The 19823-nt window shown below is 37.4% G+C and overlaps 1 protein-coding gene across 9 annotated transcripts in view; it reads left to right on the top strand.

Annotated features, from left to right (window-relative positions):
• FRY (FRY microtubule binding protein) overlaps positions 1-19823 on the top strand; it is a 570040-nt gene that overhangs the window by 352022 nt on the left and 198195 nt on the right. For all 9 annotated transcript variants that reach the window (XM_043997434.1, XM_043997432.1, XM_043997428.1 and 6 more), the window contains one exon: positions 9315-9454. In XM_043997434.1, coding sequence (XP_043853369.1) covers positions 9315-9454 — 140 coding nt within the window. The remainder of the gene's footprint in view (positions 1-9314; positions 9455-19823) is intronic.

Here is a 19823-nt window from a genome sequence, read left to right as displayed (position 1 = left end):
GGGAGAATCTGAAAAAATCTCATCTTACATGAACTTGATAGAACCTTACTGAACTTACTTTTAATCTCTATTCTTTAGGCCCTGTATTTATGTGTTAGGAAATTGTGATCTTTCCTGGATGCTATGTGACAGTTAAGCCTTTTGAGGAAAAAATAATATATCTTCATTGTATTACACTTTACTGTTGCAATAGATCATTGTGACCCATGGAGTTTCCCAATATGTATTCCGTGATTTCCAGAACATTTGATTGGATATTTTTGCTTATTTCTATATCTTTTCAGATCATTTATTTTCCACTCTTACTTGGGTGTACCTCATTTTTCTCATTTCTTTGAAAAATCTATGTATTCCCTCTCTATTCAGGAAGTATGTGGTAAAAATGATATTCCCAGATCTATATCCATATGACTAGAATAAAAGTTTTTGAAAAGGAAAAACAGTCCCAAGTAGTAAAGTAGTAATCATAGCCCTAGCAGAGAAGATAATTGATTCTTCCTCTGTGGCCTATATTTTAATTCATATTTTCTATGGAAACAGAATCCTAATGTAAAATGACATGATATGTGCAAAACAGTGGTGATAGCTACCTGCAAGAGGGTTTATATCCATGGCAGGAGGAGAAATTAAACCAAGAATCAGTAGAGTTGCATTAAAAAGTGCACATGAATGCACCATTCAGATCAAATTGGCCTCAGGAATATAAACTATAGAATGTCTCCTAAGAGTGATTATTAAAATAGTGTGAATTTTTCCTTCTTTCATTTACCCAGTATAAGATGCTTATGAAAAATTAATGTCAAGGTAACAGCATGAAGAAAAGTTTCATTTAGTGTATTTATATATATTATGCCAAAAGAAATATTAAGAAAACATTTACATAAAGTACATGGAGGGCCCTGTGCACACCAGGATTACAGCTCTGTGCTTTCTGCAGCCCTTATATCCTTGAACTGTATGGGGCCTAGCTCATTTTTGATGGAAGGATGTGACATTTAAGGGCAACAAGGACAGGTTTGTCTGTCGGCCCACTCCCTTTCAGCCAGCTGCAGCACAGAGCAGGGATTCATCTCACCACTGGCTTTTCTTCCAGTAAATGAAAGAGTGGAGCAACCAACAGGGTGGATAGACCTTCCTCCCTTCCTGAGCTGAGGGAGCCAGGTTTTTTGAAAATTCCACCCTTCCTTCCTGACTGGACTTTAAAAAGAGCAATGACAGACTTTTTTTTTTTTAAGCTTACACACAAGCACTCTATGTTGACCTTTTATGCCTGCTCAAGATGGCTTCTGTAAATTTGCCAAGGAAAGTAGGCCAGGTAGGTCCAATACCAAGAATTGCTTAAGGGTGACTTTTTAAGGGTGACCAAAATGATTCTAGCTGAGACTTCATGATGAGTGTTGACATACACAAAGAGAAATGTACAGTCACACCTCAGGGAAGTAACTGTCTGCACATTACTGAATGGTTTCTCCAGAGGTGTCTTAAGTGTCAAAAGTGCATTTTATTTTATTTATGGTGACAGCAGTGGGTACTTGAAAAATAGAGTTTTTAAAAATACTTAGATGGAGTGTACCCCAAGCCTTTGTGAGTTCCTAAAAGTCAGTAGCATAGACTTTTAGATCACTGGAACGAAGGAAGGAAGGAAGGAAGGAAGGAAGGAAGGAAGGAAGGAAGGAAGGAAGGAAGGAAGGAAGGAAGGAAGGAAGGAAGAAAGAAAGAAAGAAAGAAAGAAAGAAAGAAAGAAAGAAAGAAAGAAAGAAAGAAAGAAAGAAAGAAAGAAAGAAAGAAAGAAAGAAAGAAAGGAGTTCCATGGGTTCAGCAGCTAACATCCTTTTATAAGTGTTTCCTCTTATCAGAGAAGAATGTCTTTTCGATGGGGAGGAGCAAGATTTTAGGATAATTCTTAGCCTTTTTTCTTTCTGTTATGAATTTACTAGGATCTAAAAACAATTACATTAGTTATTTTTTATAAGCCATCCCACCTGACCCCAGCTTATGTATAAATACTGTACTTAAAAACCATTCATGGGGACAGCTAGGTGGCGCAGTGAATAAAGTACCAGCCCTAGATTCAGGAGGACCTGAGTTGAAATCTGACCTCAGACACTTGACACTTACTAGCTGTGTGACCCTGGGCAAGTCACTTAACCCTCATTGCCCTGCAAAAAAAAAAAAAATATATATATATATATATATATATATATATATATCTATATATCTATATATCTATCATGTAGGGATGGGAGGTGGAAATGGAAAGAGAGTTGCTCCCCCATGGGGACAACTGCTCTTTGTTTGCTAGTTGAAAACATCTGGGGAGTAATTTACTGAGAGAGGTGATTTCTCCAATTTCTCCAATCCAACAGGTGTAGGGCATTAATAAGTTATTGGTGCTCTGGGATATCAACCTCATCCCTGAGGCAACTTATCACCCCTACACTGCTTCTAAGGAAGCTGCTGCCATACAGGGTCAGTAAAATGCTGGCTTAGGATGTATTGAAACTTAGAATGAATTTTCAAGTAGAAATTGAACTATAAGTGGTCATTAGGAATGGTTGAAATAATACTATTAGTATTATGTTCAAGTATCTTATGGAGTTTGTTGATTGGGAAACTGGCCACTGTTTTGTGAGAATTGGAGCACCACCAACCTGCTGAGACAGACATTGCAAGGAAGCTCTGCCCTAAGGAGAAAGCATGAGGTGACCTTTCTGGGGTTTTGAAGGTTAGATTGGCGACCAGAAGCTGTGCCTGCTGCCTGAGGATTGTGTCACTCAAAGTTACCAGACAGTTAGCTTGGAGCTGTGTGTGTGGACAGCCCTGCTTCCTGTTTCACAGGGGGCTCCTGGGATAAGTGGCGAAGGAGCACAGTCTTTTCGTTCATGAACTGGCTGTGAATGGGAGGAATGCTTTCTTTCTCTTAGATAGCTAGATGAAGGCTGTTTTTCCTCTCTCTCTCTCTCTCTCTCTCTCTCTCTCTCTCTCTCTCTCTCTCTCTCTCTCTCTCTCTCTGCTAATTCCTAATATACTTTAATAAATGTTTAATGCCCAAAGACTGGTGCTAAAGCTTTTCTAATTTAAGGTGACCACACATTAGATTTTAAACATCACAGCTAGAATTGTAGGCTTTACAATTTATAACATTGTTCCTATTGAAAAATGAATTCTGAGTATTTTCTGAGCAAATGACTTGGCTTACAAGTGAGCTTTTAAAACTTAACCCATTCATAAATTGGGTAATACCTAAATAAATTTTTTTCTGTGATTTTGCACTCCTACCAATTTTAGGTGCTCAGATATCTATGGTTACTCTATAAAAATAAGTGGGTAACAAGTAGGCCCTGCTCTTGAGGAAATTCTAGGCTTAAATGGCCAAACCAAAATAGGTCACTTCATAAAAAAAGAGCAATGTTGGGTCAGTGTCTACTTTGTTCATACTTCATGTGAATGGGAAAAGACGGGAGCACATGAGTCTAAATAGAAAAGAGCTCACCACACAGAATAGCCCAAAAATGTAGAATAGTTACGTTTGCAATAGGTGATTAATAAGCAGAGTTTAAAGATAAAATCAGAAACATTACACTTGACCTAAGAAGTTCAATTAGAGATAATAGTGGAAAGAATCAAAATCATCAGTTCTTCTATCTGAATAAGTCACTTTGGATCTCATCATTCTCCTGACCTCTCTTTAAAACATAACCATAATGCCTACCCCTGTCTGATGTGAGGACTACTCAAATGTATCTGTGATCTCAACAATTTAAGAATTCCCTCCAAAAAAAAAAAAAGAATTCCCTCCAACAGTACAATTTGCCATCCATCAATGGTTGCCCATCCTCTGAGCTCTGAGTTCTCTATAAACTACCCCACTGGTCCAAAGGAGGATCTCTATCAGTGAGATCACTCACTTTTATATCATGGTTATAAAACAAAATCCATATTTCTTCTAGCTAAACCATGACTAGGCACTATATGTTTATCTCATAGTCCTAAAATAGTTCTAGAGATCAGTGTTTCCCTGTGCTTCACTTTAGTGTCTTCATGTTGTGGTTCTTTACTCTGGGGAGGTGAATGCCCTTGTACCAGTCCATTCACCTCCCCACTCTAGTATCCAATTTTAAATCTCACAATGTCAGTTGCAAATTAAACACTGGGAAAGGAGACACTGCAGCCATTTTTACCCAAAGTGCCCTAATTTTTCCTTTTTTCTCCAGCACTACTCCTTAGGTTTTGCCCTTAGCAAATGTTCCCACCCCATTACACTATCATGAAATTCCATGATGCTGCCCTTTACTTCTGGATTTGCTTATTGGTTATACACTATAGTCTGGCAACCCAGAAGCCAACTCCGAAAACCCAAGCCCAAGATAATCTTTCTTTCCTCTGAAATCAATTAGCATAACGGTGCTATCCAAAACTTAATCTTGAATATTATCTCTTTCATCTTAGATAAGTATATAAATGTTAGCTATTATCATTATTAACAAGCACAGTATGTTGGATGATCTGATTAGCTCTGTTTTGTGTTCCATCTTCTCAACTTAATCACACATTTCTTAAGGATGAAGATCATGATTCGTACTTGTTAGTATTTGGGTATTAATTTGAATGGTTCATAAATTTGTGGTTTCTGGAAGAAGGGCACTACAAAATGGCAGAGTATTTTTTTTCATATATTTAAAGGTAAAGAACCCCTGATGATGGCAGTATTTCAGTAGAGAGGCCTATTGCCTTTCCAAATCATGTATGCAGATTATTTGACCATTTCTGGTGATTCACATTGACACAAAATGATGCTGCCAGAAGGAATGTAAAAATCTCTGCTAAGAGATTATGAATTCTTGGGAAAAAAACAGGTGACCTTAGGAACACAGATGGTATTTTCATTACTACTGCTTATTGAAAGCAAAGGCTTCTGAAGAAAAGGGCAGATTTCTGGAAGTGAATTACTCATTGGTAATGATAATAACAATAATAATAACTAAATGCTAATAGCATTTATATAGCTATCTAAAAATAAAGGAACAGTATCTGAGAATGAGTTTGGGATTTTTTACCACAGTCCCAAACACAGGCTCTTGGCCAGGGATGGAATGCCCCTAATAAAGTGGATTACCACATCTCATACCTAAATGGGGGAAAGATGGAACTGTTTGGCTCTTAATTTGCTTCTTCCTTGGAGAATAATCTCTGGACAGGAAAGAAGAGTATAAAAGTAGTTAATCAAATATTAATGTCCATGATAAAGAGAGAGAGAGTATGAGCATGTAGTTGCCCTTAATGAGTCCGAAGTCACAAGCCGGATAACTTACATCCAGGGATACTAAGAGAACTGGCATATTTGATGATGTTGAGTTGGCAGTGATCAAAAGACCATATAGGATCACACAATTAGAGGTAGAAAGAACATTAGAGGCCATCTAATCCAACAACCCTCATTTTAAAGATGAGATAAATGAAAGCCAGAGAGGATAAGTGAGTTGCCCATGATTACACAAGTGAGAGAAGTATGATTTGAACCCAGGCCCTCTGATTCCAAAGCCAGTGCTCTTTCCACCATGCTGCTAAGAAAGTTGCAGCAGGCAGGGAAAAGGGAAAATGTCCCAATCTTTTAAAACAAGAAAAGAAAGAATGGAGCCTACACACTTTAGGCCAATAAACTTGACTTCGATTACTTAATTAAATAAATGGTCAGTAACCATTTGTTCTTGATGTTGAGTCATCTTAGTTGTTTCTGACTCTCCATGACTCCATTTGGGCAAAAATGAACTCCATCTTGGCAAAGAAACTCAAGTGGTTTGCTATTTTTTTTCTTCAGCTCATTTTACAGAGGAGGAACTGAGGCAAATAGGGTGAAGTGATTTGCCTGAGGTCACCCAGCTAGGAAGTATACTTGAGGTCCCATTTGAACCCAGCTCCTCCTGACTCCAGGGCTGGTGCTCTATATACTCTGCTATCTAGCTGCCCATGTCAGTAACTATCTATATCATAATTTGAACAATTGATGTCATACTGATTGTACTAAGTCCTGGAAAAATAAGTATATAGATGAAATTGGTTGGTAAGTAAGAACACATACATGTTAATAGTAATTTTGAAGTACTGTATGAAAGAGTTACTATGCACTGAATAGAAGTAAATCTCTTGTTGTATATTTGGATAGTAGAATATTTCTTGAATTCACACTTGAGAATAACAAGAGATTTATATAAGATAATGAAAAAAATTTAAGACTTGTGTAGGGGCCAAATTTATTATGGGGAGAATTAATTGGGTGGCTCGCCACAATATTGGGGTTCAGAAAATAATGAAGGACCTCTAGGTCCAAAGTTTCCTCCCTTCCAAACTGCTTTTTTTTAGTTATTTCTCCCAGACTAATAAGAAAGGAGATTAACAGCCTCTTTTCCACAAATAAACCAGGTTTTATTAATGGGAATAAAATTTACAACAAAGGTGAAGTTAATAAAGCCTGGGACAAGGAAATAGGAGAAGAGGAAAATGAATAAGCTCTCTGGTTCTAGCAAAGACTGACTCAAACCCCAAACTTGCTTCCAGTTCAGCTAGCTCGAAGAGCTGGCCTCGCTTCCACAAACTCACCACCTGGGGCCTGTAGTTTCAATGAGAGTCAGCTGTGCCATATGCTCTGAAACTCAACAAAAAGAAAGAGAGAGCTTCTCAGAGTGAGCATTCCCCTTCCTACTTTCTCTTTCCCTCCCCCAAAGGGGAGGTTCTTCAGGCTGGTTGGCTGAGAATGGTCCCCTGCTGCTGTCAGTAGTACACCAACACTTCACTCAGGGCTGGCCAGGTGTGGCTTCCATCCAATCATCCCCAAGTAGGTACTTAGTTTCTCATTTTCACCCAATTTAAACAATACTAAATCAATCAGGTGGGGCCCCTAGGTGTCTGCCAAATTCCATTATTTTATCACTCTTGAAAACACAAATAAGAAGGTAAGTTTATCCTACATAATTTATATGTGATATATATTACATATATGATACATTATAATCATATATTATGTTATATAATCCTATATGACAATCTAATTATATGATATAATGTTAGACCGTTTAGTTCCTTTACTGGTTATCTTAACTGATTTATGATAGAGAAGGAGTAGAAAGTCAAACCAGAAATAGTTTAGATTCATCCTTGTGTTCCTAACCTCACTAGAGATAGACAGTCATGTTTTCCAGCCTCTGGTCCATGCCCTGGCATCAATCTAAAGCAATTTTTTTTCCAGTCTGTAAAATTTTTACTACCAAAAGTCCTTACTTCTTGACACCTATTAAAATTTAAAACTGAGTCCTCCTTCATCCTTAGACCTCCTTCTCTAGCACTCTTAGTCCTAGAGTGCAGATTGTAAATTTTTTAAAAAGGAGGAGGGGAGAGTAGGGACTGTGGATTACTGCAGACCAGGCCTAAACTTTAAAGTGAAAGCAGTTAATTAAGCTGTTAAAGGATAAGAATCACTCTATTAAGTGAATATTGTACTAATTAGGATCAGACAAGTTCTTATGTTTTGTCATTTTTGCATTACTGTTTTGTGATGGTACTGTTTTGTTGACAGAAGTATAAGCCATGCTAAAACCATAAGCCTATGCAGTGCCTGATGTAGAGTAGGTACTTAATATGTGTTTGTGGATTGATGGATTACTCCACTCAACCTGAACCACCAATCAGGGAGTTATGGCTTCAAAAAGGAGAACCATCCATAACAGAAAAGGCACTTTTTTTTCACAATATAGGTTGGATTAAGAAACACTGGACTGCATGACAGCTAAGGTCTTTTCATGTGTATAGGCTAAACATGCACTCCTCTTTCAACCAGTCTTTGTATGGCATGAGCTCAAGGCTCTCAACCATAATGATTATCCTGTTTGGATGACACTCAGTTATTTACATCTAGCCCTCATCTCTATCCCGAACTGCAGTTCCATCTTTCCAACACCCAGCTAGCTGCGCATCTCTGCCGAGGTGTCACATAGGCATCTGAAACCTAATATATCTGAAATGAATTTCTTTTCCCCAACTCCTATAATCTATCCCTCCTCCTAATGTTTCTATTTCTATCAAGGGCATAACAATTCCTGTCACCTAGACTCAAAAACTAGAAATCATTTTTTATTCTTCATTCTTACTCACTGCCCCCTGTCCAATCATTTCACAAATTTTACAGATTCTCCTGCCTCCACAACATCCATCATATCCATGCTCTTCTCTCTACTCCAATGGCTACCACCCTAATTCATATCTCATTGCTTCTTACGTGGATTATTACAATAGTCTCCTAGCTGATGTTTCTGCATCCAGGTTATCCCTTTCTAATCCATCTTCCATACCATTGTCAAATTGAAAAGCACAGTTCTGACCACTTCAATCTTCTGCCTGAGAAGCTTCTTTGATTCCCAGTGGCATTGAAGATAAACCACAAACTTCTCTGTTTTGCATTGAACGCTCTTCACACATTTGATTCCCAGCCATTTTTCCAGGTTAATTATCCATTATTGCCCCATTATGTACTCTGCATTCTAGTCAAAATGACCTATTTGTTCTTCACCATTCCTGGCACTCCATTTCCCAACTCCACGCCTTTGTCACCCCATCTACAATCCTCTCCCTCTTCATCTCCACTTTTTAGAACCCTTGGCACCCTTCAAGGCTCAGCTCAAGTGCCCCCTCCCACAGTTGGTCTTGCATGATCCCTCAATTATTCGTACCCCCCCAAAAAAATTTAGTTGGTATTTACTTATCAGTGTATATATTGTATTCTGTTAGCAGAATATTAGTGCCTTGAGATCATAGAATGTTTTTTCTTTGACTTTATATCCTTATGACTTACCATAGTGCCTAGCACAAAGAAAATGCTTTACAAATTAAATTGAATAAACCTCTTTGAAATCATTAACTGAAAGGGAGATGGACTTTCAAGATAAAGAATGAAACTTATGTTTGCATAAACAATTGTCATGCTTTTATTCTTTCCTTGAGAACTTTACCAGGATGAGTTTTGGTGGGGTTCATGAATAATCTGTTTGCAATTAAAATCTAATTTCTAGAATGAGTGGAATTAGAATCAAAGTAATTAACATTATTGAAGTGCAGAATTGTTAGAACATAAAGGGCATCTGTCAGTATTGATGGTTTCAGGCTTTTGAGAATGTAGTCATAAATAAAATGAACAAGATTGCTTGGTAAAAAAGGAAAATTCCGTTATGAATATACTTGGATATGCTTTTTTGAAATAAAATGTTTCTACATAAATGGCAAACTGTGAGAACATTTAAGCTAATAGTTTTTCCTCCTTCCTGTAGGTAATAAGCTCAATGAGCTCCCTTTCAGAATACTGCCTGCCTTCCATTCTGCGAACATTGTTCGACTGGTATAAAAGACAAAATGGCATTGAAGATGAATCTCATGAATATAGACCCAGAACAAGCACTAAATCCAAAAGGTAGGTCTATTTTTCTTGCTGTGAAAACCATAGTTTCATGTTCAGGAGATGGATACAAGGCACAATGAATGTTGTGAAAGCTGCTAGAAATTCCTGCCAAGTGGAATGATCTGATTGGAGTATATGTCCATGTGTGCTTCAGTTATATTGAAGAGAGCTTCCTGATGCCAGGGATTGTGTCTTCTATCCGTTCTGTATAACAACCAGCATGTTGTGAGCATTTACAGTGAGTAAAACTTCACACACTTGTATAGCTTTATTTCTTTAGAAATAAATGCATCAGGGGCAGCTAGGTGGCGCAGTAGATAGAGCACTGGCCCTGGAGTCAGGAGGACCTGAGTTCAAATCCGGCCTCAGACACTTAACACTTACTAGCTGTGTGACTCTGGGCAAGTCACTTAACCCCAATTGCCTCACACACAAAAAAGAAAGAAAGAAAGAAATGCATCTATTAAACCTAACTACTTCTTCCCTCTTCTCGACCCCCCACACCCTCCCTACAAATACCAAATATTTGCTTTTAAACAAATGCAGTACACTAACATTCAACAGCCTAGATAATTCTTCCATATTTATTCAGGGACTCAGTGTCTGAAACTGCTATTGCTGAATATTGGGAAAGTGAACAGCTGGTTTAAAAAATGATGTTAAGGGAATGGCATATGGATTTCTAGACCAGGCTATAGCTATGAGGAGAGGAGAGGGATGAAATTAATGAGGGTCAAGGACAATATATATGTCTGGAGACTTGCAGCTCTGATCCAAAGGGTATATAAATCAAAATTGGAGAGGGAAATTCCTATACGTGCTCAGCCACATATATCTTACACATTTATATCTGCTGTCAGATACCCCCAGAGAGTAGCAAATAAGAAATAGGAGAAGAATTATTTAAGAGGCCAAGCAATTCAGAGTATAATAACCCAGGAGAAGGGAATGTTTATACTCGTTGCTTCAGTTTTTATACACAACATGAAAAATACACCAGAAAGAGAGGATCCTGGGACCTAAAATTGAAAATGAAAGAGGCCCAGAAGAAATGGAATGAAAAATGAAAGAAAGGGATCTTAACTTGGAATAAATATGAAAGACAGGCACAGTCCTATGAGAATAGTGTCATTAATGCTAACAGCCAGGAATAGTTGAAGGTTATGATACATGCTAAGGACTTTGTTCGCTATGTTGGGGAAAAGAGAAAGACCAAAAAAAAAAAGAGATTTCAAACACTCAAAGTGGATGATAATGGATAGCTAAGAGAGGGTAAAACTAGGCAGCTCTTATTTGGAGTCTTCACCAAGGAGAATGATTTTTCAGGCTGGAAAATAGAGAATCAGGAATAGTTAACAAGAAATTGGAATTAAAGAACAAAAAGATCACTGCACCTCACTGAAACAATTCAAGTAATTGGACCTAGATGAACTATATTTCTGGTTACTAAAGGAATTTGTGGATCCCTGAACTGATGTGAGTATTTGAAAAAAGACCATAGAGAATAGCAGAGATGCTTCAGGGGACTTGCCCCTGAAGAGGAACGTTCATGGGGAAGTAGGGTAGATTCTGAAAGATGTAGGCCCGAAACTTGATGAGGGTTACAAAACTAGATGGATTACCTAGGGTATACTTGGATTTCAGCAAGATCTCTCCTGAAGAGGATTGAATAATAATGGGCTGTATTATAACACTTTCAGGTTTATTTGAAACTGATGAACAGCCCCATTTAAATAAGTAGTAATTCAAGGATTATTGCCAGACTAGAGCAGGTTCTCTTGCAAAGTATCCTAGGGATCTCTTCTTGGCCCTTTTCTGTTCAGCATTAAAAATGACCAAGGTGGGGCAGCTAGGTGGCGCAGTGGATAAAGCACCGGCCCTGGATTCAGGAGGACCTGAGTTCAAATCCAGCCTCAGACCCTTGACACTTACTAGCTGTGTGACCCTGGGCAAGTCACTTAACCCCCATTGCCCTGCCAAAAAAAAAAAAAAAAGACCAAGGTGAAGGTATAGATGGCAGGCTTATTAAATTATCACAAGATTTGACATTTGGAGGCAAATGCTGAATTATAATATCAGTAGCCAAAAGGATCTCAATAGGCTAAAATGACAGATGAAAATCAATAAGAAGAAATTTAATAAGGGTGAATATAAAGGATTACCCCAGGATGGGAGAAACATACCTGAATAGTAAGCAGTTCTTGTGAAAATGAGTTTTAAACATTGGTACAGCATTCAAAAAAACTGATCAGACATTAAACTTCATTAGGAGCACAGACTCCAAAAGGACACTTCTAGATGAGACCACTTCTAAAGCACTGCTAGGTCCTGATTAATGCAAAAGATGAATCCCATGAAGTGGCCACAAGTATTCTAATGCATACCGTTCAGAGTTAAGATTATGTAAAATATAGAAGATGGTTCTGGCTCCCTAAAATTATGCTGGGTGAATTTGAATAAGGTAAATACTTAACAAGATCCATTACTTGCTCTAATAAGAACCTGACTGTCTTCATTTTGGGGTCCTACCGTTTAAGAAAGACAAACTGGAGCATGTCCCAAAGAAAGTGAGTAGGTCAAGGGATGGGAATCAATTATTATATTATTATGTAATATTATATATCAATTATTATATTATTATAGCATTGATGTTTGGCCTGGGAATAGAAATGGACAGAGGGAAGTTTTCAAAATCTTTCTTTTTTTTTTTTTTTTAAGTGAGGCAGTTGGGGTTAAGTGACTTGCCCAGGGTCACACAGTTAGTAAGTGTTAAGTGTCTGAGGCCAGATTTGAACTCAGGTACTCCTGACTCCAGGGCCGGTGCTCTATCCACTGTACCACCTAGCTGCCCCAATTTTCAAAATGTTTAAGAGTTTTCATGTGGAAAAAGGAATAGACTTGGCCCTAGAAGGCAGAACTAGAAATTACAAAGAAGTAGATGTGGCTTTGCTGTTAGTAAATGCTTTTTAAAAATAAGATTTGGAGCTGTCCAAAAGTGTGTCTGCCAAAACATAGGACTGTCATACACCTTGAGCTCAAAGAGATCTCAGAGGCCATCTAGTTCAACCCCCTCATTTTACAGAATAGAAAACTGAGGCACAGGGCATTGACTGACTTTCCCAAAGTTAGACAGGTAAAATGTATCAGATTTGGGATTTGAACCCAGGTCCTCTGACTCCAGAGCTCAGGTTTTTACCATCGTCCTGTCCTCAGGAAGTAGTTTCCTCTTACTAAAGATCTTCCATAGATCTTTCTAACATTTTTAGTGATATTACTGAGGCCATTCCTGCTCAGGGACTGGATAGACTAAATGACCTCAGAGTTTCCGTTCCAGATTAGTGAATCTGTTACTGTGATCTGTAGAACAAACACTGAAATTCATTATGATGGGGTAGAAGGAGCACTGGACTAGAAACCTGAATTCTAGTCCTCATTCCAGGTTGAAGACAAGCTATTTGGGTACTTTCAGTAAGGATTGAAAATTATACTTCCCAGACTTGAAAAACTGAACCGTGTATTGTCCTCTCTGCCAAAGCTTTGAAGGTATAACACATACAGCCCGATTTATCTCAAAGTAAGCACCTGTCATAGAAAATAATATTTACTGGTATCAATTTAAAATGTGTATATTTATGAAGAGTGATATTTTAGAAATGCACCAGCATCTCCTCTTATGTGTTGGAGTGGGTCAGAGATGATTCTAGGTTCTCAAAAGCTTTGCCAGCAAAATTCAGTCTCTGGCAGATCCCACCAAGCTGGAATGGTCTCAAGTATGGGCTTAGCAATGGAATGTATTTCTACTGCCTGAGGATCAGCCTAGCTAAGTACAAGGAGTCTCATCACTAGGTTGATGAATTTTTTAAACATAGCAACTCTCTAAGAGAAGGGTTCTTAACCTTTTTTGTATCAGACTGCTTTTTGATGAAGCCTATGAACCCCTTATCAAAAGAATTTTTTTAAATACAGAAAATAAAATAAATAAGATTACAAAGGAAAACATATTGAAATACTATTATCAAAATGATTTTTTTAAGTTGATGGACCCCAGGTTAAGAACCCCTGCTCTAAAATCACTGACCTTATAAGTAATAGTGCTGTGATCTGTTAGGTAAGAGTACCCTCACAGGTAGTAGTAATAACAATAATATTAATAATAGTTAGCATTTATACAATGCTTTCAAGATTATAAAGTGTTTTTCATATCTTATTCCATATTTCACAACAACCCTGTGAGGTGAGTACTATTATAATCTTAATTTTTTATATAATGAAACTGAGACTGAGAAAGGGGAAGTAACAAGATGACCCACTGGAAAGCTGTTACAATCATCTGGATGAAAAGAAATGAGATCCTGAATAAGGTGGTTGTGGCAAGAGGCTAAATCAATAGTGTTTTACAGCTCATTGGATGATTTGGGGTTTAAAGGGAGAAATGAGCCAAAACTAACTCCAAGGCTATGTGCCTTGGTAACTAGAAAGTTGTTGGTACCCACAACAAAACTAAGAAAGCTAGGAGAAGAGGTAGCGGCAGTTATTGGGGGAAGATTATGGGCTCATTGTGGAACATGTTATATTTAGATGCCAGTGGGCCATAATGTTAGAAATATTCAACAGGTACTTGTAGATGTCATTGAACTAAGGGACAAGATGTAGAGATTTGTAAGTTTTAGCATGGAGCTAATCATTTTGAGGCAATGGAAGTAAATAAGATCCCTAAGATGTAATAGATAAGATGGCCAAGAAAACCCTTGCGAGGCATACACTTTAAAAGATGGAAGAAAAATGAAGACTTAGCAAATGAGCCAGAAAAAGTAGAGTTAGAGAGAGGAGAACTTGCCAAAGAAAGGAAGCCAAGGATAAATAAGAGAGTCAAAAGGAGAGGGCAGTCCACAAAGTCCATATATTTCCAACACTTGTGGCTATAGGAGAGCAGGGACCTGGTCATAGATCCAGTGCCAAGAGGAGCACTAGTACTTGTGGCTGCAGGGGAGCAAAGTCCCTTTCTGGGTAAAGATCAGAGCATAGACTAGGAGAGTAAGAACCTCCCCTCTTCTTGGATCAAGCCACTTGGAAACACCAAAAACTTATAGACCCCTAGAACTAGCTCTGAAAATAGCAACACAAAAAACGTAAAATTTTGGACAGTACCTCCTGCATTCCAGGAGCAGAACCTAACTTTAACATGAAATTAAAAGTCAAAAAATAGTCTAGAAAAAATGAGTAAATAACAAAAAAGCTACCACAGAAGAGCAAGACACAAAGTCCATAGCAGGTATCAGTGACAAAATAACTACAAGCAAAGCCTCAAAGAAAAATTATAAATTGGACAAAAGCCCAATAAGAATTCCTGGAAGAACTTAAAAAAAGGATTTTTTAAATCAAACAAAAGAGGTAGAGGAAAATTGGGAAAAGAAATGAGAGTGATGCAAGAAAAATTATGAAAAGAGAATAAACAGCTTGGTAAAAGAGCCCCCCCAAAAAATACTATGGAAAATAACACCTTACAAAACAGAATTGGCCAAATGGTAACTGGCACACACAAAAAATCACTAAAGAGAAGAATTCCTTAAAAAGTATAATTGGCCAAATGGAAAAAGAGGTACAAAAGCTCACTAAAGAAAACAATTTCTTAAAAATTAGAATTGTGCAAGTGGAAACAAATGATTCCATTAGACATTAAGAAATAATAATCAAGTAAAAAGAATGAAAACAGGAAAAAATGTGAAATATCTCATCAGAAAAACAACTTACCTGGAAAATAGATAAAGGAGAGATAATTTAAAAATTATTGAACTAGCTGAAAGTAATGATAAAAAGAGCCTAAACATCGTATTTCAAGAAATTATTAAGGAAAACTGCCCTGATATTCCAGAATCAGTGAATAAAATAGAAATTAAAAGAAGCAACTGATTACCACCTGAAAGAGATTCCAAAAATTACAACTCCCAGAAATATTATGGCCAAATTGCAGTGATCCCAGGTCAAAGAGAAAATATTTCAAACAACCAGAAATAAAGCAATTCAAATATCATGGAGCCACAGTCAGGATCACACAGGATTTTGCAGCTTCCATATTAAAGGAGCAGAGGGCTTGGAATATCATATTCCAGAAGGCAAAGGAGCTAAGATTACAACAAAGAATAACCTACCCAGAAAAAAATGTGTATAAACCTTCAGGGGGAAAAAACTAACATTTACTGAAATAGAGGCCTTTCAAGTTTTCCTGATGAAAAGACCAGAGCTGAATAAAACATTTACTTTCAAATAAAAGATTCAAGATGCATAAAAAGGTAAACATGAAAGATAAATCTTAAGGGATTCAAAAGATTAAACTGTCTACATTCCTATATGAGAAGATGATACTTGTAACTCCTAAGAACTTTCTCATTATTAGGGCAGTAAGAATGAGTCCACATAGTCAGAAAGCATGGCTGTGACTTGACTACAATGGGATGCTCTTTAAAAAAAATTAATAGGTGAGAAAAAGATGCATTGGGAGAAAAGGGGAGGGAGAGAAAGAATGGAGAAAATTATTTCACATAAAAAAGATGTTCAAAGAAAAACTTTCACATTAGAAAGAAAAGTAAGGGGAGGGGCAGGCAATGAATGCTTAAACTTCATTCTCATCAGAATTGGTTCAAAGTGAGAGTAACATATATACTCAGTTAAGTATAGAAAACTATCTTACCCAACATGAAAGTATTTGGTGAAAGGGATAAAGAGAGAGGGTGCTGATAGAATGGAAGGTAGATTAAAGCAGGCAATGATCAAAAGAAAAACAGACTTTTGAGGAGGGACAGGCTAGAGAGAGAGAGAGATAAAGAAGGGGAAAATTTAATAGAAGTAAATAAACAAGGGGCAGCTAGGTGGCGCAGTGGATAAAGCACTGGCCTTGGATTCAGGAAGACCTGAGTTCAAATCCAGCCACAGACACTTGACACTAGCTGTGTGACCCTGGGCAAGTCACTTAACCCTCATTGCCCCGCAAAAAAAAAAAGAAGGAGGAGGAGGAGGAGGAAATACACAGTAATTATAAAATGGGAATGGGAATGGGATAAACTCACCGGTTAAACAGAAGCAGATAACAGAATGAATTAGAAACTAGAATACGACAATATGTTTACATGAAACACACTTGAAATAGCAAGATACACACAGAGTCAAAATAAGGAATATATAGTGGTATACTTAGAGAAGCCTAGAGAATCAACTAAAAAACTTTTTGAAACAACTTTAACAAAGTTGCAGGATATAAAATAAACCCACATAAATAATCAGCATTTCTATATACTTCCAACAAAACCTAGCAGCAAGAGATAGAAAGAGAAATCCCATTTAAAATAAATACAAACAATATAAAGTACTTGGGAGTCTACCTGCGAAGACAAGCCTGGGAACTATATAAACACAATTACCAAATACTTTCCACACAAATAAAGTCAGATCTAAATAGTTGGAGAAATCAGGACCTCTGATCCCAATGTACAACCCACTTTCCATTGTACTATTACACCTCTATGAAAAGTTGGAAGTTTGAAAAGCAAAGAGATTTGTAACAGTTATGAGCGGAGATGTGACAGAGAACCAACGTGCAGGAAGCCCAACTGAGATTATCCAGCAAATGTCTGTAGTGCAGACAGCCCAGTTATGATTAGATAGTAAATATTTGTAATATGACTTGTAGTCTGTGCAAGCCAGTTTCAGAGATAAGTGTTCACCCACCTGTCATAGGCACCTAACTTGATTTAAAGTTTTCATAGCCAGGTGGAGAGCTATGGAATAAAATACTCCTTAAGGCTTGAATAAATAGCTATAACCTTGAGGAGAAAATAAAGAGAAGATAGGTGAGAATAGGAACCATGTCCCACTTTTCACCCCCTCACATTCCAACACTCTGCTTAATCAACACTGCAATAAACACTGATACCTCATTTCTCACTTGTTGGTGTCCAGGGATGACATGGAAAATGCCAGACCAGAAGGAGACAACACCTGATCCACGTTTGGAGTTTTGTTTTATGATTCTCTGCCTTCACATGTAATCTCTGGGAATGTGGTATTGAATAGCAGGGACTACCTGCACAGGGAAAGTGGAAGGGAAGAGATGCCACTTATTATTCTCCCTAGACTATGGGTATACTGATAATGTAGATAAGATTGAAGGCAAATTTTAAAATACTTGAGAGGAAACATTTTAAGTAGGTACCACTTGGTCTCATTTATATGCCAAACATTGCTATGGGAATTACTTTGATTCTTGAAGTAATCTGTGATCTCTATGATTCTCTCTTTAGTGATGCTTTAGATAGCAAGCTACCCATGTATACTCCTAGAGTATAATTTTATAACTTTGACAAAAGGCCTTTCCTAACTCTACTTAATTCTAATGTCTTCCCTCTGTTAATTATTTCCTAGCTTGTATGAACATATTTGTTTGTTGTCCCCCCATCAGACTTCAAACTCCTTGAGGGTAGGGACTATCTTTTGCCTCTTTTTTGTATCCCCAGTGCTTGGCCTGCATTGGTGCTTAATGAGTGTTTATTGATGGGCTAATTCTTGTCCATGTCCTCCTGCTTATCTTGCAGAGATGATCCTCTAGCTGTCTTGACATTACAAGAACACCAGGGGAACAAGCAAGCTATCCATTGGTGATCCCTTGCTTTTTAAAATAACTAGCTAACTTTATTTTCTTGACAGACATGCCTCTGGTGACATCCTTTATTCTACTTCCCATATATTCTTCTTTGTTAGTGATGGGGTAGTCTACTCCCATTCAATGTATGCCTATCTAATGTCTTTTTGGTGATTCTCAACTCAAACCCTTCAGAGACTTTGGTATTCCATAACTGGCAGCCATGTAGCATCACTGGAAAATATTGTTTAAAAAATGTGTTATGCTAATTAAAATAATTTTATCATTCACTAAAGTAGGCCTTTACTAGATATTATTTTTATCTCAAATTATTATACTACTAGAAATAGAATTATTTCCATTAAAATATTATATAATTCAGATGTCTTATTCACTCAGAGTAGTCATCCCCCACAATTATTTTGAATTAGCGAGGCTTTCCTAAAGTTCAGATTATTATAGAACTGAGTCTGGGGGTTGGACTAATGGAATTTGAAGTTTCTTCTAACCTCATTTGTGAATAATTAATTGCTAAAGCTTTATGAATATTTCATGGATTCATTTAAAATGGAAAATAAAGTCATTACTTCTGCCTAAATTGACAGTGATGTTTTCCTTTTAGTTGTATCCCTGTTCATTTTAAGAGATCAGAGTCACTGCTAAGAACTAACCCAGAATGGGAGCACTGGAACTGGATTTCAGTAGCATTTCACACTTAGTATTTGACAGTAACAAAATGAATATTTGTGGTTGAGAGAAAGCCAGAAGAGCGTGGGTCTCTAGGGCTTCATCTAACTTACAATGTAGGCTTTTTTTACTAGAAGAAATGAAAGAAGAAAATTAGGGAAATACCGGAGCAGCTAAAATTAGGCAAATTTGAGGGGTGTACATTTAAGTTACAATTTCCCAAGATGAGGACGATCTCAACATTTCTCCTGCCAAAATAACTGTTGTAAAATGTTACTGGCAGTTGGACCTCAAAACTGTAATCAAACCAAACCCTTTATTTGAAAGATATTTGCTTAAAACTTTGTACTGGAAAGCATAAATATAATGGAATCAGTTCATCAGTTTCACTTTGCAGACTTGGAAGCACAATATAAAAGCCTGTAAGAACTGCAGAAATTGTGTATAAATGTCAGTTTATGTGAGAGACAGCCTGGCACCTTTTAAAACAGTATCCCTGTAGTGATGCTGTGAGACAAGTCACAGGATACTACACTATCTCTGAATAACTGAAACTGAGGGTCACCCAGAGGCAATGGAGATGCTCAACTGTCCACTGAGAGAGGGCCATTCCTAGAGTCCAGTTCCAGTTGTCCTTCTGACACATACTAGCTTTGGGACTATGAAAAGTCACTTAACCTTTCAGTGTGGCTATACAACTGGCAGAGACTGGCTTTCTCTTTTCATATTTGTATCTCTAGCATTGAACACAGTGCTTGGCACATAGCAGACAATTAATAAATATTTATTGGCTCTTTGACTATTGGCTGTTTGAAGTGAGTTACTGAGCTATATCAGTGAAAGAAGTTTCCCCAATGGGAACTGAGTAAAAGCCACTTAAGAGTTTTTCTTTCTTTACTTACAGAACTCCCCTTCTCTTCCTTTGCCTTTCCTTTTAGAGCCCTCTTTCCCCCAAGCTTCTGCTTTGCCTCATTCACTTTATGCACTCCAGACATCATTCCATGTACCTCTTCCACAAGTCCTCTTTTCAAATTCCCCTTTGTGTTTTGTCTTTTCCCCATT

Source organism: Dromiciops gliroides, chromosome 3, assembly GCF_019393635.1.
Source record: "Dromiciops gliroides isolate mDroGli1 chromosome 3, mDroGli1.pri, whole genome shotgun sequence".
NCBI lineage: Eukaryota > Metazoa > Chordata > Mammalia > Microbiotheria > Microbiotheriidae > Dromiciops > Dromiciops gliroides.
The sequence above is the reverse complement of the archived record's forward strand: the minus strand, read 5'-3'. Positions and strand labels throughout refer to the sequence as shown.